The sequence below is a fragment of the Sus scrofa genome, chromosome 9, assembly GCF_000003025.6.
Source record: "Sus scrofa isolate TJ Tabasco breed Duroc chromosome 9, Sscrofa11.1, whole genome shotgun sequence".
In the NCBI taxonomy this organism is placed as follows: Eukaryota; Metazoa; Chordata; class Mammalia; order Artiodactyla; family Suidae; genus Sus; species Sus scrofa.
In genome coordinates, this window is record NC_010451.4 from 87,804,356 (window position 1) to 87,827,552 (window position 23,197).

Sequence of the window (23,197 nt, forward strand, 5' to 3'; positions counted from 1 at the left end):
CATTGGGAGCTCCCATTCACAGGCAACAGATGGCCTGTGAACCAGGCTTTGAGCACAGAGGTGGGTTTGGACCAACCACTAGGTGGAGGAAAAGGAAGACAGAAAGGCATGAAATGGGGAAGTGTTGCATACAGAGAGGAGGTGACGTCAACTTGATTGAGTGTAGAGTTCAGAAAGGGCAATAGTAGGAAGTAAGGTTCGGCTCCATGTTGGAGCAAAAGAGCATAGTGAAAGTTGTCTCACTAAGATCCATCTGGCAACAGTTTAAGGAAAGTTTGGAGAGACTGCTATAGCAACTAACTCAGAAATATTAGGAGACTTTCTTGAGTCCGTGAGAGAATAATGAGGGCTGAGGGATTAAACTGAAATGGTTGCAGTCAAAAGTAGATGAAAAATAATGTAAAGAACAAAACGAAATCCTAGTAACTGATTAGAGTTGGAAAAGGGAAGGGAATGAGCATGACTCTAAGGGAAATGATAAAGAGAGATACACAGGGCACATTTATTATTGAAATACTCTGAGTTTTTGATACATGTGTAAAGAGAGATTAAAAATGTCCAGCATTCCAAAGGGATTCAGGCTGGAAATTATGAGAGAGAAAGACAAGAAATACAACTTTCATGGAAATATTCTGCCTAAAAATGATAGTTGATGTCATAATTTGGACTGCTTTTAACAACGGTAAGAGAAAAGAGATAGGGATACAAACTTAGGTGAATATCTATATTAGGAATTTGTTGAAGGTGGAAAAGCCAGGGAGTTAGAAAAACAAACATGGAGGTGGAGAAATTTTAATTGTGGAAAGGACCAGAATCAGAACTGTCTTATCAAGAGCCTTCAGGAGTTTCCATAGTGGCTCAGCAGGTTAAGGTCCTGACTCTATCTATGAGGATGTAGGTTTGATCCCTGGCCTTGCTCAGTGGTTTAAGTATCTGGTGTTGCTGTGAGCTATGGTATAGGTTGCAGACGCAGCTCAGATCCCGAGTTGCTGTTGCTGTAGTGTAGGCTAGCAGCTGCAACTCGGATTTCACCCCTGGCCTGGGAACTTCCATATGCCATGGATGCAGGCCTGAAAAAAAGTCTTCAAATTTGAGGCTGTTTGAGAGAACAGGTGTGGTCCACAGTGAGTGAGCTAGGTTGCCAGGGTTCAAAGGAATGAGCCCACTCCTTCACATAAGTTATTAGCATGCCTTCAGACCAGAGGGACAGTTCCAGTGGAGTAGGAAGGCCTGATGATTCAAAATAATTACTGGAGCGCAATCCTAAAGCAAATTTTAAGGGGTCATGGGCGAGAGTGAACGTGTTAGCCCTGGAAAGGGGAGCTTTCACCTTGATGTGGGAAAGGAGAGTGTGGTTAACAAAACCCAGAGGCAGAAAGGAAAATCACTGATGGAAATCATATCAGAAGTTGTCAGTCTTTGAGAATTATGAGACTCAGTGGGTTAAGGGCCCTAGGTTGACTCTGTGAGGACTCTCAACCAGTGGATTAAGGATCTGGCACTGCTGCAAGCTAGATCTCGGATCTGGCACTGCTGCACTGTCACAGATGGGACTTGGATCTCCTGTTGGTGTGGCTCTGGTGTAGGCCTCAGCTGCAGCTCTCATTCCACCCCTGGCCTGGGAACTTTCATATACCACGGATGCAGCTGTAGAAAGGCGGGGGGAAAGTATGAGGCAAGATCATTTCTGCAGAGTTGAGCAGACAGACAAGGTGTAAGAATGCGGCACCTAGAAAAATGTTAATATGAATGAACTATTGAAGGTAATAGAGAACTGATTAGAGCTCAACAGATAATTTGCCAAGGCTTGATAAGATGGCCTCTTTCAGCTGTATTTCTAGGAACTGGAAATTTATATGTCATTAATTAGGAATTTTAGTAAATGCATTTGTTCTTTTGTAAGAGAAAATATGTGTGAATTTTATATCTGAAGATGACAGAGATCATCTATATTGTTGTTATTTAATGCTTACTGAAGTGGTCTTCTTGTTATAGCAGTATTAAAAATTTAACATATTGAATGTAGGCAATTTCTCATCTTCCGGAAAATAAGTTGGGTAAAGTTAAGGTTGAACAGTGTTGTACAAAGCCCTTAATGCACTATAGAGATTTTATATTCTCTTGTATTTTCTTCGTATAACTTTGACTAAGAAATGCTGTAATAGGGATTAGCCTTAAAGAACAGTTTATATAACACAGCATACAAGCCGTTTTTCCACACACAACAGGAATGGTTCCAGGCCTTGGGTGTTGATGGCATTTTTTTTTATGAACCTCTATTAAAAGCTATTTTTTTTTTTTATGGTAACACAAGAACAAGTAAGAGAAGATGACCCACTTTATTTTTTTCCTAATCAGAAATTTCTACAATCCTCTCTAACTGGATATCTCTACATCTCTAAGATTATTGAATACTCGGTTATGTTTTCAGCAGTGAAAACAAAGGGAGAAAAGTGGTTTGAAAATTCAGAAATGTTCCAAAATTTTTCACAGTTCTTTTTTTATTTCGTGAAATGGTGCTTGTTATTCACATTGGGGGAAAAACAATGATCACTTCTGGGTATTACTTAGAGTATAACTATAGTTGGTCTTTGAATGTTTTTCATGAGTGTGTTTGTACCGCACAATGTTTTCCAGAATCCTCGGTCAGTAGCAGCTCTCCGGGGTCTGGTCCCAGTTCACCAAACAATGGGCCAGCTGGAAATGTTACTGAAAATGAGACTTCGGTTTTGCCTCCTACTCCTCATGCTGAGGTAAGACACTTAGGATTTTTTTTTTTTTTAATTAAACATGGAATTCCAGCTATGATGCAGTGAGTTAAGAATCTAACTGCAGAGGCTCAGGTTGCTGCCTACATGCAGGTTTGATCCCCTGGTCTGGCGCAGTGGTTAAAAGGATCTGGTGTTGCCACAGCTCGGGCGTAGGTTGCAGCTGTGGCTCAGATTCAGTCCCTTGCCTAGGAACTTCCATATGCTGCGGTTGTGGCCATAAAATTTAAAAATAAATAAATAAATAAAATTTAAAAAGTAGAAATTATGGAGGTTTTTTTGTTTGTTTTTTAGGGCTGTGTTTGAGGCGTATGGAGTTCCCCAGGTTAGGGATCAAATCGGAGCTATAGCCGTCGGCCTGCACCTCAGCCACAGCAACACCAGATCTGAGCTGAGTCTGCGACCTACCCTACAGCTGACAGTAACGCCGGGTCCTTAACCCCATGTGAGCAAGGCCAGGGATCGAACCCACACCCTCATGGTTCCTAGTCGGATTCATTTCCACTGCGCCACGACGGGAACGCCATAAAAGTAGGAATTACATCCTCAATTTGTCCCTTAAAACACAGTAAAATTTCTAGATTGAAGTTTTAAAGCTACCTGTTCTAAGTTATTTTTCTGATAGGTTTGTAATGTGTGGAATGAGTAAACTTGATTTTATTTACAAAGTTGGGGTGAAAATTGTGGTTTGAAAATACAAGTGTAATCCTCAAAAAAAAAAAAAAAAACCATATACACTGACCAGGAGTTATGCAAGTCAGAAGTCTTTTTGCTTGGTTCTTGGTTATTCTGATGGGAATACACCTATCAGTAAGTAAAAATAACTTCATGTAAACCTTTCAGAAGAGCAGTCCAACAAGATAGGTTTTATGCATTTGACCTGAAGAGTAATGGATAAATAATTAGAGTATCATAGTTGAAGAATACAGAGCTCCACTAAGCAAACATTTATTGAGGACCTACTATGTGCCAGTCATTCTGCCTGGCAGTGGGGATATAAAGATAAATAATACATGAACTCTGTCCTTGAAAAATGAAATATTAAAGGAAATTGGTCTGAATAAGACATGATTTTTTTCTGATTGGATGCACCCAACTTTATTTATTTATTTATTTATTTTTTGTCTTTTTGCTATTTCTTGGGCCGCTCCTGCGGCATATGGAGGTTCCCAGGCTAGGGGTCGAATCGGAGCTGTAGCCACCGGCCTACGTCAGAGCCACAGCAACGCGGGATCTGAGCCACGTCTGCAACCCACACCACAGCTCACGGCAACGCTGGATCGTCAACCCACTGAGCAAGGCCAGGGATTGAACCCACAACCTCATGGTTCCTAGTCGGATTCGTTAACCACTGCACCATGACGGGAACTCCTGGATGCACCCAACTTTAATAACATTTGTTTTTCAGCAAATTCTTTGTTGAAATCAGTAATATAAGAGTAGAGAAAAGAAGGGAGTTCCCATTGTGGCTCAGTGGGTTATGAGCCCAACTAGTATCCATGAGGATGCAGGTTCAATCCCTGACCTCACTCAGTGGGTCAGAAATCCCACGTTTCCATGAGCTGGGGTATAGTTTGCAGACATGGTTTGGGTCCCATGTGCTGTTGCTGTGGTGTGGCGTAGGCCAGCAGCTACAGCTCTGATTGGACCCCTGGCCTGGGAACTTCCATATGCCATAAGTGCAACTTGAAAAGGAAAAAAAAAAAAAAAAGAATATAGGAAAGTGAATTTGGGAGTCAGCAAGAATTTACCAATGTAGTTTCTGTGTTAGGCAACAAAGGCAACCGTCTGGAAACAGCCACTCCTATGGAATCAGCTGTTTTGAAGTTACCATCAGTTAATTTTTCTTTTCTGTCACTGTAACACCTCCTTACCATGTATTGCTCTATGCAGGGAAAGCTGCTGCCATAACTTCTCATATATGACTGTGACATGATTCTTTCCTTGTATTTTATAGAGTCATGATACCTTGGGGCTAAAAGGGGCTGGTCAACTCTCTGATTCTTGAATCATCTGAATAGTTTTCCCAACATGTGATTATCAAATTTCTACCAAGAACACTCTTATTAGGAATTCAGTTTACTGTGTCCTGAGGCAGCTGCGTTGATTTGGTATAGTCAGCATGCCTGATAGAAATGTCTTCTGTACCTCATGCCAAAATCTGTGTCTATAATTGTATACATATATACAATACACACATGCTTATCGTAGATTATTTACTAATTTTAAAATTGTCAGGCCAAAATATAATTGAAGGCAGAAACTCAGAGGTTATCCCTGATAAGAAAAGGACTGAAGCCAATGAAGTCACTTTTGCTCTGTGGACATTTGTGATTTTGAGTCTTGAGTTTGGATTTTCAGGGCCTCAGTTAACTCAGGAGACAGAAGGTCAAGCCCAGTCCTGACCAAAAAGAATAATCTAGTAGGAGATGATCCAGACATTGAGCTGCGACTCCATACCTCAGTGCAGACCAGAGCAGGGGGAGAACCTCTCCCGGAGAAGCTCCTTCTCGTGTCAAGTTGTATCTTGAATTTACATAATCTCATACTGTTACTTTAGTTCAAACTGCCCCAGATTGGTAGTGCCCTAGGTATCTGGAAAAAAAAATGTAAATTCTCTCTAGAGGAATACATGTTCATTTTATTGATTTATTTAATTTTTTTCATTGTTATTTCCCCAATACAACTTTTTTTCTTCTGTACAGCATGGTGACCCAGTTACACATACATATATACATTCTTTTTTCTTCCATTACCATGCTCCATCATAAGTGACTAGACATAGTTCCCAGTGCTACACAGCAGGATCTCATTGCTAATCCATTCCAAAGGCAATCATTTGCATCCATTAACCCCAATCCACCCCACTCCCATTTTAGATTTCTGATTTTTCCCTCTTTGTTCCAAGGAAATTGAGCAGAATGAAGAGATGCTACCTTGCTTATGACTGTCTTTCAACCATGTGAAGAATGCAGTGCAGCCCCCCACATCATCTGCAGTCCTCCATCTCTTTCTTGTTTCTTACCATCCTGTGTTCCTTTTTCTCATTTTCATTTTTCTTCCTAAGACATGATACCAGATGGGATAAATACTTCATGTATATTCATGGCCATAGGTGTAAGTGGGATTCTTGGACTTTTGTTTACAGGTATTGTATTCCTGACAGTGTAGTTATACCTTACTATTGGTCAGTTTTCTACAACCCTTTAATCAGTTTCCAGAAAAAGAACAAGTTGGTAATAAAGGTTTCTCAAAACCTTTAGATTTCCACTTCCTCTCAGTTTGCAGAATGTGATGATTCCGTAGCAGAAACAGTAAAGGATCTGGGCTCTAAATAGGTATTGGATGTAATCTCTAGTCTTGGAAAATGTAAACACACAAAACTACATTCATTCAACAGCAGTTATGAGTCCTAGGAGTACCTCGTTAGTGCACAAAGGTGCAGAGGGCCATTTACAGCTTGATAGTATTAAGTTCAGGAACAGCAGTATAATATTTTGATCAGGAAAACGTAGTAAAACTATGCTTTTAAAAGGCAAGGAAGTGATGAACTCAAAACTTAGCATGGTGGTTACTTCTCAGGAAGGAGGAAGCCGGGGGTGGGGAGAGGTGCATAGTTTATTACTAAATATGAAGGTAACATATATCCCTTCAGTACAAATACAAGTATATACCTATAGTACTTAGTATAACATAAAGAAACAATCAAGAGATACTTACTCTTGAAACTGAAAATAAAAAGAAAAAGGTGAGAGTTTCTCTTTACTTCAAACATTTTAGAATACCTGTTAAATTAAACTGAGTGTCCCAGATTGTGTGATCCTCTCTTTGAATTTCAGAATATATACAGTGGAGACTATAAAGTAAAGGAATTTGCTTATATTATTTTTAAACCCTTTTATATTCTGACAACTTTTTACTGACATCTAGGCACAAATATCTATTTAGATGCTTCAGCCTTCCAGCTAATTGTTGAACATGTTCTTTCCTTCCACCCCCACCAGTAAGGGGAATTAAAAAAAAAAAAAAAAAAAACAGAAGGAAATGTGATTTAATGGAGTTTGAAAGAGTAGAGGTATTTCTTCAGGTCAGTGACAGGACATTCACCTCCAGAGCTGGAAAGACTAGTTCAAAAGCAAGCAGTGACTTACCTCATAATGAATTAATTGTGTGCCTGAACTATGATCCAAAAGGCCAGGTGGGCAGACCTCTATGCACTGATGGGTAGCCTCTCCGTGGCCCAGAACAAAAAATTCAACCCTGATGGCTAACATGTGGTTTTCTGCTGCATTGCATTTACAGAGGTCTGCAACATAATTCACGCTGGAGAGGTGAGGAGACAGCACCATTCAGATGAAAACTGTCAGCAAATTAATATCCTAGCTTTGGAACACCAAATACTTCCACCTAAACTAGAGAAAGGGGTAAAAGTTTTGTCAGCAAATTTTGGATTAATGATCATTTTGAAGTTAGTGCGATTTTTACAGATACCTTCTCAGATGAATAATAGCATATAATTTCATATCAATAGAAATATTAGGGGAGTATGAAAAATTTACATCATTACACTTTCAAAAATCAAATTAGTCACATACTCTACCATTCATGAAATAGGCTTATTCTACCATTTTTGCTAAAGCAGCAAAGTTTTGCAAAGCAGGAGAATTTTCATTTTAAAAGAGTATGACAGTGTGTACATCTGAATCAACTCTCTATTCTGTGATGCAGAAGTAGAAAAGCATGTCACCTACTTATTTCAGATCCCATGTAAGTGAATAGGATTCTACTTGCTTTTGCTGCTTAGGAAATAGGAAAGTGAGGGCTCTCTCTCAGGCTAATCTTGAGGCTTAGGTGAAAAGAAAATTTTCTCTCTCGTAATTCATGTGTTCTGTGTAATTTAGGTAGAGTTTAAGACAGAAATAGGAGGAGAATTTCCTCCTAAGTCCAGGCTAAGGAAACAGCACAGTGAATTCACAGGGATGGGTCTTCCCCAGGAACCCGGCTCCAAAACCAACTACTTTGTCATCAATGGTTAAGTCACTAAACTTGCCCTGAACCTCAGATTCTTCATCTAGAGAAAGGCAGTAATACCTACCCTGACAGCTTTGTTGGGAGGAATCAGTATTTGGACGGCAGGTGGTAAATTGCGAAGTGCCAAACAAGTTCATTTTTTGTTGTCGTTATCAATCCTGACTCTTAGTAGGGAAAACTCATTAGTATGTTTGTCTTCAAGCCAGCAGATCTCCTGTGAGAGTGAGCCTCCATCTGCTCTGACCACTTCTGTTCCATTTCTTCTATTTCTTACATATGCTCAGTCCCAAACTCAGATTGCTGGAGCTACTTGCTTTACTCATTTGTAAACGTGGTTGGGGGCTGAAACCTCAGAAGTTTCTCTTTCCAACTCCAGTCAGACATGTCTTTACCTATCTAGTTACTTTATTGTTAATACTGTGGGCCTGTGGGTTCAAATATGCTTCCATGCATATCAACACCATTATTTTAGATTTGGTAGATTTATTTGATAGCTATTTTAACAGTAGCCAAGCAGCTGGTTTATTTCTAGTTGAACATTAGTGGCTGGCTCTGCTATGAATTTTTTTTAAATAATTTTTTCCAGCAGATACAAACGATTTTAAAAATGGATTCTAATAATAAGGTTAAGTACTCTAAAATCATCTGAAATGTCACTTGTTTTGCCCCATTCTCACATGACTCATCTGCCTATTGTTTCATAATAGTTGTTGTGACATTTGTTGTAAATGTTATGCTCTCTTCTGAGTGGGTGTAGAACTCTGGTTTTAGATGGCTGCAAATAAGACATTCCTCCCCCCATTCCCCAGGGGAAGGAAGGTTGCTATGACAAAAACATCATTTACTAGGAATAACATGAGTCAATATTGTAAACCAAGACCTTTAACAAAACATCAGTGACTTTTAAATACAAAGGAATCAAATGATAATTTTTGGGGGCTCTAAACCATTTTATAGTAATACATTCTTGGGTATCCAGTAAAAATGAAAACTTAAGAGATTTTTACTGCCTAAATTTTTTTTCATCACATGAAGCTTTTAATTTTTGTTTAGCTGTTGGACAAAAATAAATACTATCTTGAAAAATACTTGCAAACCTTAAAGGATTAAAAGATATGGGGGGTGGGTTTGTTTTCCATGTGCCTCTTCTTTTTATTTGGGTAGCTTAGATTTGGGGATTTGGAAATTTTTAAAGCCAAAGCAGATTGAGGCTTACAAACAAGCATGTCTTCCTGGATGCACGCTAATAGAACAGATATAACCTGATAAAGGTAGTCAAAGATGCTCCAGTCTTAGGCTGAAGGATCTGATGTCCAGGGAAGGTAGGCAGCTGCCGAGAGTCATAAGCCAATGAGTGCTAGGTCGCAAGTATAGGATACTCAGACCACACTCCTTTGCACCAGTCCAGACGGCTGCTCACCAAAACCTCGTAGATACTTATATTCTTTTTTCTAATGTTCATGTGTATTGTAGATGATTTTGAACATGCAGTAATTGAAAACCCTTTTTCAATGAGCTTCTTATAAAAGGGGTGATAGCATGATTATTATTCTGTCAAGGGTCATCTGTGGACTTCTTTGTCTTCTTAATAATAAGAAAGATATTTTCCTTCCTCCCTTCCTTCCTCAGTATCTCCTATCCCCACTTCCATTTTTTTTCCCCATATGCAGTTACTTTCTCCTCCATTTTTGTTTGCTTGGGCTCTTACATCATACAGGCATTTTTTTTTTTCGTTATGCCCCTGAATTTTAGGGGATATAAATGGCAAGGTGTTATCAAACTCATTCCATTTTCTTATTTTCTATGTACTGACTAAAAAAAAAAAAACTTGTGTTTTTAGTGTTGGTCATATCATAATGGATACATATACCTAATAGTTTGCTCTTAATCATCTTAATAATCCTTGCTGGGCACTACTCCATTTTACCTACCCATTCTCCAGCTAGATGCCACACTGGCCTCCATTTCTCACCCACCACCCACAAAATGCTTCAGTAGATACACACACTCATCACCCTAAGATAATGTCTTGAAGATGCAATTCCCAGCAGGAGAACCTTTGGATCATGGTGTAAGGTACTCAGTTGTCCACCAGAATTGTTACGCCAGCCTGTAGTAGCCCCACCAGTAATATGTGAGGTTTTCATTTTCTACATCCCTGCAGAGTTTATTTATTGTTCATTTTTTTGGTAATTATTTCTAGTGTTCAGTTTGTAAGATATTTTGAATGTTTTGATTGAGACTAATATCTTCATTTCAGTGGCTAAATAGCTCTATTGAGAGATAAATCATTTTTATTTTTTTCATAAGTCTTTTTTATAGTTGATATACAATGTTCTGTCCATTTATGTGTACAGCCAAGTGACACAGTTATACATATACATACATTCTTTTTCACACATTATCCTCCCTCATGTTCCATCACAAGTGATTGTCTATAGTTTTATGTGCTATACAGCAGGACCTCATTGCTTATCCACTGCAAATGCAATAGTTTGCATCTACAAACCTCAATCCCCCAGTTTATCCCACTCCCTCCCCAGCCCCCTTGGAAACCACAAGTGGAGACACATCATTTTTCAGTTTGTGTATTTTTCTCACCTTAATTTCAAATGTTAATCATAAAATAAGGTTCCAGTTGCCATGATGGTGAGAAAAGCAATTCAGATTTGAAGGTCATTATTAAAATTTGGGTAGGCTTCCCTGTCCTAACACCTGGCTCAGTCATACCCCTCTCCCCAACATCATGCTCTTTCTGGCAAAATGCTAGTTACCCATCAAAGCTTAGTTTAAAATTAACAGCCTGCTCTGTGCCTACTCTAACTGTAGCAATTATTATAGGTCCTTAGAGTTAGTTCTCTACTTTTCTGTGAACTTGTGTGGTCTAGGGCATCTTTGTACACCTCCCACCCAATACCACACTTAATAATCTAACTTAATTATTATTCATTATTTGTTTTGTGAATGTTAAATGATAGCCATTTGCACATTTAATATTTCCATTTTATCTCACTACAGCAGTAGTTTCTGGTTCTGAAAAATTTTTATATTAAAACCATCTTCCCCAAGTTCTAAGATGTAAAACATTGGCATCTTAGCACAGCACTGATTTAAGGGCTGGATCAGTTTCAAAACTGCTTCCTGGAAAAATCCTGGCCATGCCTGGAAATACTTGTGAGCTCACCACAATGCTAAGGTGGGGGAACCTTCCAGCCTTGCAAGAATACTGGTCAGGACGTTAATTGTCTCAGTGAAATGTTCCCTCTCAGCACCTATTCATCTGGCTTTCAGGTGTGTCTGCACACTTTTAGTAGTGTTCAGTGCAGCTCCAGTTCCTTAATAAGAAGCATTAACCTGAAACAGAGATTGCTTCTATCAAAGGGTCAAATTGAAGAAAGTTATATTTAAAGAAGAAAATTTCAGGAAAACATTTTTTCAGTTCTGTTAAGTCATTTGTGATTTTATCCCTTGGAAGTGTATGTCAGTGCTGTCCTTGTTTCCTTATCTGTAAATCGAAGCAAATAAATTAACTAATGTCCAAGTCTCTGAAGTTCCAGGATTTGAAATATAACAGATAGTCTCTGTGGGACGAACCAACTATGTACCTAGGGAACTTGGGGGACTTGCTCAGCAGTTGTCTCCATGACTTGAAGATCCTCACGTCTCTAAATTCACCAGGGCTTTTGCTTTCTTCTCATGCCAGGCCAGCTGGCTCCCAGTTGTACTTTTATTCTTTTCATAAGCCTCAGGGCCTGAATGTGCTTCCTCTTCTTCTCTCAAGCTTCCCCCTTCTCCTTACTTTTTTATGGTTCCCTTATCCTTCGATAATGACCACAAAGTGGTGCGTAGCTTCTGCAGTCGTTACCTGCCAACAAATCACACAGCCTTGATGGGTTTAAAAGTTTTATTACTGACCCCACTGGGAACCAGAATTGGGGAAATTGCTCCATTCCTTCATCCATAACAAGGCATAATGTTTGCTGGAAGGTGCCTGTGAAGAATTAGGTTAACCTCCCCAAGTTCCCTGGCAGAGGGCTTGGCACATGGTAGGTGCTGTCCTAGGAAATGGAGCCATTCGATTTGATATGAGACTCTAGGGGCCTGAAATTCCATAGTGAAAACCATCTCCAATCTTTGGAATTTAGTCAAAGCCTGTGTGAGCAGCCAAAGTGCTGCTGCCATTATTATATATGAGAAGAAATGTTTTCTCACATTAGTGTAGGTTTTCTTCCTATGGTGATGGTGGGAGGATTTCACACAAGTTCTGTCTGGAAGACAAAGATAACCCCTTTTGTGAGGCTGTGGTAACTTTTGGTGTCATTCCCACACTGCATGTCAAGTCTCAGTGCTGTGGGAAGCAGATAGAACTTTGCGTGAATATTGTGCATGACCTGACGTGATTATTGTTTTGTTCTACGTTTATTTCTCTTCCATGAATACAGATAGGTGGATGAAATATCCTTTTACTATAAGTGACTGCTTGCTGCCAGTAAGCTAGTTAAAATATTTTTACTTCCTCATACATTCTTTTTGTTCTCATTCAGGTGTACTTAAATATATTTCAATACTTAAAATTCATGGTAAAAGCATATTAGCGTAAGTAAAATAGCTTGCCTTTTTAAATTAGAGCAAACACGAAAACTGCTTAGAAAAGAAAAGAAAAGAAAATTCCAGTCTCCGGAAATATCAGTCTCACACATTGTGGTGGTAAAATCTTTTCCAGCAATGTTCATGGGTTTTAGGCAACATTAGTTTTGTAAAGGCTCGCATGTAAACTCAGTGTAATGTTAAAAAGTTTCAGTATACTTCTTGCTTTTTATGCCCAAATATCTGACTTGTTCTTCTGAGAAAAAAAAACAAACTCTGAGTTAGTTTGGAATTCCAAGTTGCAATGAGAAAAGTCCACCTTTAGCCTTCCGCTCTTATTATGTTAAGGCTGGGACTCATCTCCAAACAAACGTATGATTGAGGTGATGTTTTGGAATAACATCCTGTGTTTTGGTGGCGCATCACTCTTCAGTGACATTCTGAGGTTGCATTGTATTAGCACATGATATTTTGCCCAGTTAATTGATATCCCAGGTTTGTCCAGGGGAAAATCTACAGCTCCCCCAAACATACTTGACAAGTTATTATATTTACTTTAGTCAAAGCCCGTGTGTGCAATATCCCTCTTGGAGGTGGTCTATTATTGGAGTCCCATATGCTTTTTGTTTGGGAAGAAAGCAGTCACTGTGTCATACTGTTACATGGTGTATTCTTTTTCAGGGATGTTGTTCCCTTGGGGACCATATCAGGCCAGAGTTCCTTAGTCTAATAAGACCTTTGTAACTCTTATTGTATGAGAGTTCTGGGAGGGAAGCAAGAGTTAAACAGAAAATGTAATTCAAGCAACCATATTAGGCCACATGTGGGAAAACATGACTCTTAGTATTGGATTAAAAAAAGGTATTTGTTGTAAAAAAGACTGTGATGCCAGAACGTGCAAGATATTTTAGTATCAGTGAAGGTAGTTGCGGCACCGGGAGCTCATAACAGTTTAACATTTACTTTAGTTTCTGAATATGAATGATTTAAAAATCACCACACAGAGTTGTCTGTTCATAAATGTTATACTTAAAAAAGATAGGATTAATTATTGTTACAAAAGCCGTATATGATGATACTTAATCTAAGCTTTTCTTGTGTGAGCTTTCCTATCAGCAAAATGATGTTTAATCCACATGAAGATAATGCATGTAGCAGCATGACATACATATTCATCACTCAGTAGTACAAAAATCTCTGTATACTCATAAGAATTACTCAATTTATTTGTTGTACTTTACCAATTGATGACAAACACACTGATTATATTCCATAAAGGCGGAATTTTAAAAATGAATTTGGCAAAATGAACATAGAAGCTCTTTCTTTACATTTTACAATTATTCTGATGAAGAAAATTATAATTTGATTATTCCATAAGACTTTTGGATACAGAGGTCATAAAATACTTATAAATTCTTAATTTAAATACTTAAAATATTTTGACAAATTATTCTAATATAAAACTTTTTTTTTTTGTCTGTCTTTTTAGGGCTGCACCCCCAGCATATGGAGGTTCCCAGGCTAGGGGTCTAATTGAGTTGTAGCTGCCAGCCTACACCAAGCCACAGCAACACCAGATCTGAGCCGCGCCTGCAACCTACACCAAGCTCATGGCAACGCTGCATCTTGACCTGCTGAGTAAGGCCAGGGATCGAACCCACAACCTCAAGGTTCCTAGTTGGATTCATTTCTGCTGTGCCACGATGGGAACTCCTATAAAACCTTTTCTGAAATGTAAACATTACAGTAAAATTTGTGACATGGTACTATTTTGAAACTCCTCTTTCACGTTTTTTTGTTTTTTTTTTTTTCTCCAACAGAAAATGGTTTCTCAGCAACGCATTCTAATTCACGAAGATTCCATGAACCTGCTAAGTCTTTATACCTCTCCCTCTTTGCCCAACATTACCTTGGGACTTCCAGCAGTGCCAGCCCAGCTCAATGTAAGTCATTGTACTGCAAGGGTCTAAGCCAGCCTGAGGGATGTTTTCATAGGAGAACCCTCATTGCTTGTATATCTAGGCTTTGAGGAAACTCAATAGTGTGCTTCTCCTTCATTGTTTACTGAGTTGTTCAAAGATGTTAAGTTTAATTTCACATTAAAGAATCATACTGGCTCACACAATAGTATCTAAAAATAATAATTAACATTTGTAAAATGCTTTATAGGTTTAAAAAAAAAAAACACTTCCCAGGTATATTATTTTGGTAGCTCCCCAAAACTGTCCCATGAAGCAGAGATTTCAGGCCACATTTTTGCAGAAGAAGCAGCAGAGGCTCAGAATGTATGAAAGCGCAAGATCACAGACCCAGCAAATAGCAGACCCGGACTTCAACCTAGGCCAGTGCTGAGAGGTGCAGCTTCTAAAGCACAGCAGCATATGTTTAAAGAATTTATTTTGTGAATGACTTTATTTTAAGAATTTAGGTTACTGACTCTGGTATGAAGAATACATATCTGGAAATCCTCTCTGAGAACAATATTAAACTCTTCCCTGGAGATTCGTAGTGAATCAATTACTTTAAAGTCCTAACAACTGAAATAGGATCCTTTAGAGGTAAATTGTCTTACTAGCAGAAGACAATGCTAATCATTTTATACATATTCTCTAAAATAATATATTTTAGTCATTGCAAAAGATTTGTAAACTTCAACTATTTCATCTGTGAAAGGTTAGTAAATTAAAATGTACTTAGGCAGAGGTCATATGATACATTCAGTTTAAAGAGAAATTTGTTCCAACCCTTGGCACCACTTTTGCCAGTTTTTAGATGCAAGTCTTCCACTGAGTCCAGCTTGTCAAAGTTACATCTTTTACAGTATGCCTACCTCAGAAAATTATAAAGCGTTGACCATTTCATGACTAATTTATTTTTAGAGTATGAAATCTGAATATGGTAAACTAATATTTATTTATGCACAGGGACACCTATAGTGACATTTTTAATGATAAGTTTTATAATTGTCTTCAATACATATTATAAAATCAATCTAAGAGATACCTTATTACATTTGGTGTTTTTAATAGAGTCAAAATGTTATCTTATAGAGTAATCTTCTACCAGTGAAGAGAAAGTAAAATTTGGATTTTGTTTTATATCTGGGGATTGAAGAAGGACTTAAAATATACTGAATTTAGCTATGTCCTTGAAATTTCACATGAAGCATTTGTAGACAGTTGGTTCTGTGAGAAGGAAAAAGAAATTACAGATGAAATGAAACAAATATTTATGGATGATATTTTCAAATCTTCACTTATTAAAAATTATTTTCTTCTGTTCCTATTTTTTTCTTTCTTCTTGATAATAAGCAAATACTAACATAAAAACTTATGACACATGAATTGGCATTTTCTTTTCAACTCTTTTTTTTCATGTTCTAAGTCACTTCTACCAGCTAACACAAACATACACCACTTTTAATGTGGTCAGGGAGAATTTTTTCCCAAAGGACCAAGTACTAAAAGCCAGACCATTTAATGTTTCAATGGTAATACAATTTGGTACCGTTGGATGAATAAACCAGTGTGGTTTGGATTGAAGTTTCATTTTTCTTTGCTTCCATTTTGGTGTGGATGAGGCCATCACAATTAATTTTTCAAGCTTAGCATTGCTTTGGCAAAGGGATCTCTAATATTCTATTTCCCCATTGAGTAGTGGGAAATTTTAAGGAAAAGAGGCCAAGAGAAGGAATCACTTCTAGATTAAACACTGCACTGACTTGCTGTGTGACTAAGACAAACCATTTACCTCTTTGTCCTTCAATTTCTCCATCACTGAAAATTGCTTTGCTTCCCTGGTGCACAGCAATTTTGGAAGATGAAACATGAGTTTTGAAAAGAAACATGCCACATAATTTTGAGGTATTAGACCTCTACTTTTGTAATACCAAAATGACCACCATTCATTAAGTTTTTTGAATAGAAGAATTCATTATTACTATTGATACCATAATTATCATTGCCTTATTACTATGTTATCATGTATTTCAAGTTCCTAATGGCAATTTAATTTGATATCTAATTTCATTTGTAGTTTATTTTGTTAAAAAAAAGTATCTGGAGTGTCATTTTCAATATTTAGAGATTTGGAGATCTGTTATGAATTAATATAAATACATATTTAAATCACATTCCTGCATATTTTATATAATCTTCCATTAAGTTATCTTAAGAATTTTATTTTAAAAATTAAATATTGGAAACCCACAGCTCTGTGAACATATTAGAAGGCATACAGAGAAAGAGTGAATTGTTCCTTCTGCTTGAAACTCCAAAATTACAGACCATTTTATCTCCAGCTTCTTGATCTCTATTGTATAGTTATTAGTTTGTGTTATGTTTCCAATATACCTTTTACTTAATATGTTAAAATATTTTAGAAATAAACTTCTGAGTTATTAAGATGAAATTAGCTTTATTTTTAATGTTAAAAAAGTTTTATTTTGGGTTCAGAACAGTGATCTTTAATACTAAATTTTCTCCAATGCTTCAGCTCTATTTTTGTTTCTCCTTTGTTAATTCACTTAGTTCAAAAGGCATGCTGTTATCCATTTTCCCTATGCAGCTATTGGGTAAGATGGGGCTTTTTGGTGGGGGAAAAATTATTGAATAAGAAACTAATCTAATGATTTACAGACCTAATGATCCATATGGATGAATGCAGATTAACATCTTTATTACTTCTTGATATAGGCTTCAAATTCACTCAAAGAAAAACAGAAGTGTGAGACCCAGACACTCAGGCAAGGTGTTCCTCTGCCTGGGCAGTATGGGGGCAGCATCCCGGCATCTTCCAGCCATCCCCATGTCACTTTGGAGGGGAAGCCCAACAGCAGCCACCAAGCTCTCCTGCAGCATTTATTACTGAAAGAACAGATGCGACAGCAAAAGCTTCTTGTGGCTGGTAATTCATATTTTTTGTAGGTTATTTTAGGGCTTTCATTTTATCAGCAAACCAATGTAATATCTCTTTAATTCAGGACCTAATAAAGATTTGAGTTATCATACAGAGTGTCTCCTTGAGACCTAGTACTGTGGGAAAGACCATTGTCCTATTTATTCCTCTAGATTCACGAAACATAAGACTCACCTTAGTTAACCTTCATACACACCAGAGTGGATTACTGGTGAGACATTGGTCAGATGTAGATCTGTTCAATGCCTTGGCGCTTTTGCCTTCACCCCACTAATCATAGCCTTCTGATATTTTCCTGGTCGTATACTACTTTTCAAAAAATTTATCCCATATCTATGTTCTGTGGCATTTGTCTTTTATTAAGTTTTGTGCGTGTGTGTGTGTCAAAAAATGTATATATTATATGCTTTTTTCTTTTTTTCAGGTGGCGTTCCCTTACATCCTCAGTCTCCCTTGGCAACAAAAGAGAGAATTTCACCTGGAATTAGAGGTACCCACAAATTACCCCGTCACAGACCCCTGAATCGAACCCAGTCTGCACCTTTGCCTCAGAGCACATTGGCTCAGCTGGTCATTCAGCAGCAACACCAGCAATTCTTGGAGAAGCAGAAGCAATACCAGCAGCAGATCCACATGAACAAAGTAAGTCCCCGACCTAAGTCAGAATGTCATAACACTGGTGTGGACTTTGGGGTTCTCTTCCCTGATGTGGACATGTAAGAGAAAATGTGGCATCCATCACGGCCAAACGGAGATTGCCCTCCTGGCCCTGCTGTCAGGACTCAGGACACTATCACATTGTCAGAGTTTTCACTGTCATTACAGGTACAGGACATTTGTAGCAAAATTGAGGTCCTAGATTAGTAAGTCTTCTCTGATTGATACATTCTTAATACATAAGCACATATGGGCACATGTGTACAGAGCTGCATTTTTGGTTACTGCAGCAAAGGTTTGAGGCAGAGTTGAAGTTTTTACAGGTGCTAGCAGATATGACAATGTCAGCCAGTTAGGAGTTTTTCAGCACCTTGGATGTATCCAAGTTATTTTTATTTTTAATATGCCCTACTTCATTCCCATCAGTTTTCAAAGCAGTTACTCAGAAACTTGTGGTAGTTTCTTTCTGGCAACCTTATTTGTGGCTGAAATGGACAGCAAATGCCTGAATCATACCACATCCTTAGGAGCTCTCCTGCTGAGCCAACCACAAAGAAACAGTCATTATAATATGATCATATCACACAGGCCAGTAAAGCATTTTCAGTGAATTTGTACGCAAAACTAGTCTGTGCAGTTTTGCCACTACTGTCTGCTGTGGTGAGCTTACAGAGCAGAAGCCTCTCATTTCTGGAAAATGTTTAAGGTCCTGAAGAGCAAATTTCTATCCATTCTCCTCTGTTACTGTATCACCTGCACATATCATATAGAGGCTTTCAATTGAGAAACAGTGTTCTATGCACTGATAAACGAATAGCTAAAAATTGGCTTAGTATTTAAACGCTTTATTGTATTGCGATATAAGCAAAACAAAACCTCATGGGCAAAGCTCTCATCGTCTTTCTAATAGCGAGATGCTTACTTTACTGCAAATGAGCTTAGAGATTTTCTCTTCTCTTTGGCCTGACAAGGCAGAGCCATGGAGGGAGCATGGGCTAAAGAACACAGTACTCAACAGTAATCCCCCAGGCCAACCCTTCACAGCTTTCAAAGATGATGTGTATGTGTACGCACTGGGAGTGGGAGTGGTTGCTGTACTGCAGACTGTATTTCACTAGATTTCAGACTCTCTATCATCAGATTAATGCCAGTTTTATTGCTATAGTGTTTCTCTACATTTATCAAATTGTTTTGTATAAAATCAGTCTTGTCAGAGGAGAACCAGCTTTCTTCTTATAATAATGGCTTGATATCTTTGACTTATATGTCACTCTGCATATGTGTGTTATCTTGTGGTAGAGTGGCTTGGTTTGTTTGTTTTGTGATATCTCAGCACTATTGCAGATGTTCTTAAAACGTTGTGTCCAGGGTAGGAGGAAAGATTGGGAATTCTACTTTTTACCTCATAATATTTTGATCTGGAATTAGGTTCATTTATTAAAGTAGTATTGGATTGTAGATATACTTTCTGCTACTCAGTTCTATTTCCTAGAAATGTATGGGTGTGTATATTCTATTATAAGTAGATTAGGTAAACTGACCCTTTTGAAATCATCATCTACAGATGATTTCTGTTAATACCTTTAAGAATATTTTTGGAGTTCCTCATCATGGCTTAGCAGAAACAGATTTGACTAGCATCCATGAGGGTACAGGTTCGATCCATGGCCTCGCTCAGTGGGTTAAGGATCCGGTGTTGCTCTGAGCTGTGGTGTAGGTTGCAGAACTGGCTCAGATCCTGTGTTGCTGTGGCTCTGACATAGGCCAGCATCTACAGCTTCAATTTGATCCCTAGCTTGGGAACCTCCATAGGCTACGGGCGTGGCCCTAAAAAGATTTTTTTTTTTTAAAAGAGTATTTTAGAATACATTTTTTAGGGCCTAGAGCTGCCACTGCTTCACACTCAGATGGTGTGCTAATATCGGAATCTTCGTATTTTAGTATCACACTTGAGATTTTGATAGGCAGATGCTAACCTCTGTCACATGGAGGAAACTAAGATGGAAAGCAGGTATTTGCATTTTAACAATAAGAAAAGCAAATCTTATCAGAGACCTTCTCCCATGTGGAGCTGATTCCTTGGAATCTGTTAAGAATTCTTCCCCAAATTAGAAACAAACCTATACATTTAGATACATGTTTGTACAGTGGTCTGATTATTAAATCTTGTCTTAATTAGGCAAAATGAAGCCCAGAAAACTTCAAAGTACAAAGCTGATCTTTATATATTAACCTCTCTCAACTTGGGTGTTTAGATTACTCAAGCAGGTCTCCACTTGGCTTTTCTCCATGTATATATTCCATATGTTTAATCAAGATGTCACATGCACACCGGGTATTCTCCAGATTTTGAAAATATTTCATCTGCCCTCGGTTGTCTAAGGGAATAAAGAAGAATCTTATTAAGTAAATATTGAACTCCATCCTAGTCTAAGGTATTCACAAGTAGAACCATTAATAAATGAATTGCTACTGTTCACCCTTCCCCATGAGGTAAGGAAAACATTTATTTCACATTAGGTGCTGGCCATAACTTTGTGCCAAAAGGTAACAAGTATCTGTATAATAGTGTATTTATGTGTACTCCAACCCTTCAGAATCACCATTAATGAGAAATAACTACAAAGGCTTTTCATGTCATTTTTTTTTTCTATTATTGTGGATGAACCTTTGCTGAATCCATTCAAACTGGAGCAAAATAGTTGGCACCGTAAAAACACGTCCCTTGCCCTTGAGATATTTATTGCAACAGGAAATACAGGCACATGTGAAGACATTATTATGCAGATGATAAATTTTAAGATATCTTTTCCTTTTATTCTTTCAACTCTTCTATATGATTCTTTTTTGAGGAATTTGGGAATTTTGAGGAAAAATGGAGTGAGATAAAAACTAAGTGAAATAAAAACTAAGTAGGTTTATCTCTAAATTTACATTGTATTAAATATGATTGGCCTTTCAGGTATGAAGTTTTTAATGATTTATTTGAATTGCTGGTGATGTTTAGAAGAATTAGAAGCCAACCTGTACATTTCAGAGCAGCTTATATAGTGATTGACATTAAATTTTGAAGACTTTATCATATCTTGCTGTTATTTGAATGCATTTATGAAAGCCATCATTCATGCTTGTAGTAATTATATAATGTAAGTGCTATGAATCATACTAAATAATTTACCTGTTCGTCACCTGATAGTTTCATGATCATTACATGGGAAAGTTGTGTGTCATAAGATTTTAAGTCTCATGTAATTACGTTGTAAGTTGTTTAGTAAGCAGTACTTAGCAGAAACATCACCAAAATGGGTTTGTATGGTATTTGTATTGCTATATCTACCAGTATATAATGGGGCAAGCTAGAAAAATGAATGAAAAATCTGTCAGAATTATTTATCTCTACTTAGCAGTTTGTATATTCTGTCTTCACTAAAGGCATTTTGAGCTTAACCATAATAAAATCATAGCATAGATTTGTTTTTTTGAAACATTTTTAAAAATTCAAGAGTGCACTTAAACAATTTGTATTGCTAATATATGGTACCTCCATGCAGTAATGACTTCAAAGAATGAGAGTTTTTTAAAATACTAGGATTAGAAGAAGACTGTTGCTTTTGCCAGTATCTTTGGATTTTCTTTAATGGAAAAAAAATGTTTTTTAAAATAGAATTTTCCTCGTAAATACAAAATAGCCAACAAAAAATAGGATATTGCTAATTTTCTTTTGCACCTTTTTCAGTTTAAATATTGCCACAGATTTTCTGGTAAAGAAAACCGTTACTGATGAAAATAAAACCCCACAGTTACTTGGCTATTTTTATGATTTTGGAAGGAGTATTCTGATCACTGTCTAAATAATAGAAGGGTAAACCTTTAGTTACATCACTCTCTGAATAATAAAAAGAAATCTTCCAAAGTATCTTCAGGCATTTTTGTTGTGACATGATTTAGCATAGTTCTGTGCCCCATTTCAAATGACAACATTGTTCTTTGAATTATTTCTCAGAGTATTAATAAAACAGCATTAACTAATACAACTAATACCCAGTTTTTCCTATTTTAACTAGAGTTTTGATGACTTTTTTAAATACCTTTGTTTTTCAAATTCATTCCATCAAATTTATATGAGGAAATTTTAAGAAAACTGGAAAAATCTCTGCAAGCATCCACTTAGCAAATCATCATTGAATTCTTACTTGGTACCAGACACTATTTCAGGCACTAAGAAAACAACATTCATTATCCCCATGGAGCTTACCGTGTGGGGAGCAGGGGACTGAAATAGTTTAGTAAACAGTAATACAGTGTGTTAAGTATTAGGATAAGGGGACATGAGGAAGGAGATTGTTTTCTTTAAGGAAGTAAGGCTTGGGACTTCTTTAGCTCCTCTCAGAGTTATGTTGTCCTTTTTATATCTTTTCCTCTCTCTCCTTTTCCTCCCCCTCCCTCCCTTTCTTCCTCTCCCTCTCTCTTCCTTTCTCCCTCCCTCACTCTATCTTTATAAAGTACTCTGTGATAAATATCTTATGCATTCCTATGACTGGATAGCAGCCAACACTTAAAAAACCCACATAAATCATGAGATGATATCTTATGTATGTCAAGGTTCACTCTAGATATAAGTATTTATTATATATTTATTACTATGATACTTAGGCATTTTGACATGAGTGCTATTTTATCATAATAAAAATATATCTAAAACAAGACCAGTAAAAGGGAGGCCAAGCAGATGTCCTGCATTGCCCTTATTAAAACAGGTAGATTTTATGTCTGCCAAGCAAGGCATGAATATAATTAAGCTCAAATGCTGGCACAGAGCAAATGGGGAGCTTCTGTCAGTTTTTGGAAGAGAATTTGATCTTTTATTTGACTAGTATCTATTGTGTTCCTTTTCTTGACATAGTTTTCTAACCTAAATGTTACATTTTCTCCATAACCCCTCATGATTCATACCCAATGCTTGTTGCCAATCATCCATCCAGAGCAACCCAGGGGAGAATATTCTTTCATGTCTGTGATCACGTACAAATATTGTGTGTGTGTGTGTGTGTGTGTGTGTGTGTGTGTGTGTGTGTATGTGCATGTGTTTCCTCATAAAGGGTCCCCAAAGGCAGCTCCAAAATACAACTATTTATGCACTCCTGAGCAAAGTGTATATTATCCCAAGGATATTAATTTAAAGAACAACAATTGTACAGACATGTACAATCTAAAAAGTTTACATATTTAGAAGT

The 23,197-nt window shown here is 37.4% G+C and overlaps 1 protein-coding gene across 50 annotated transcripts in view; it reads left to right on the forward strand.

The window, feature by feature from the left end:
- The window catches only part of HDAC9 (histone deacetylase 9), a 1,028,404-nt gene that overhangs the window by 639,956 nt on the left and 365,251 nt on the right, over positions 1–23,197 (forward strand). For all 50 annotated transcript variants that reach the window (XM_021102482.1, XM_021102481.1, XM_021102503.1 and 47 more), the window contains 4 exons: positions 2,638–2,753; positions 14,210–14,332; positions 17,084–17,294; positions 17,731–17,948. In XM_021102482.1, the coding sequence (XP_020958141.1) occupies positions 2,638–2,753; positions 14,210–14,332; positions 17,084–17,294; positions 17,731–17,948 (668 nt within the window). The remainder of the gene's footprint in view (positions 1–2,637; positions 2,754–14,209; positions 14,333–17,083; positions 17,295–17,730; positions 17,949–23,197) is intronic.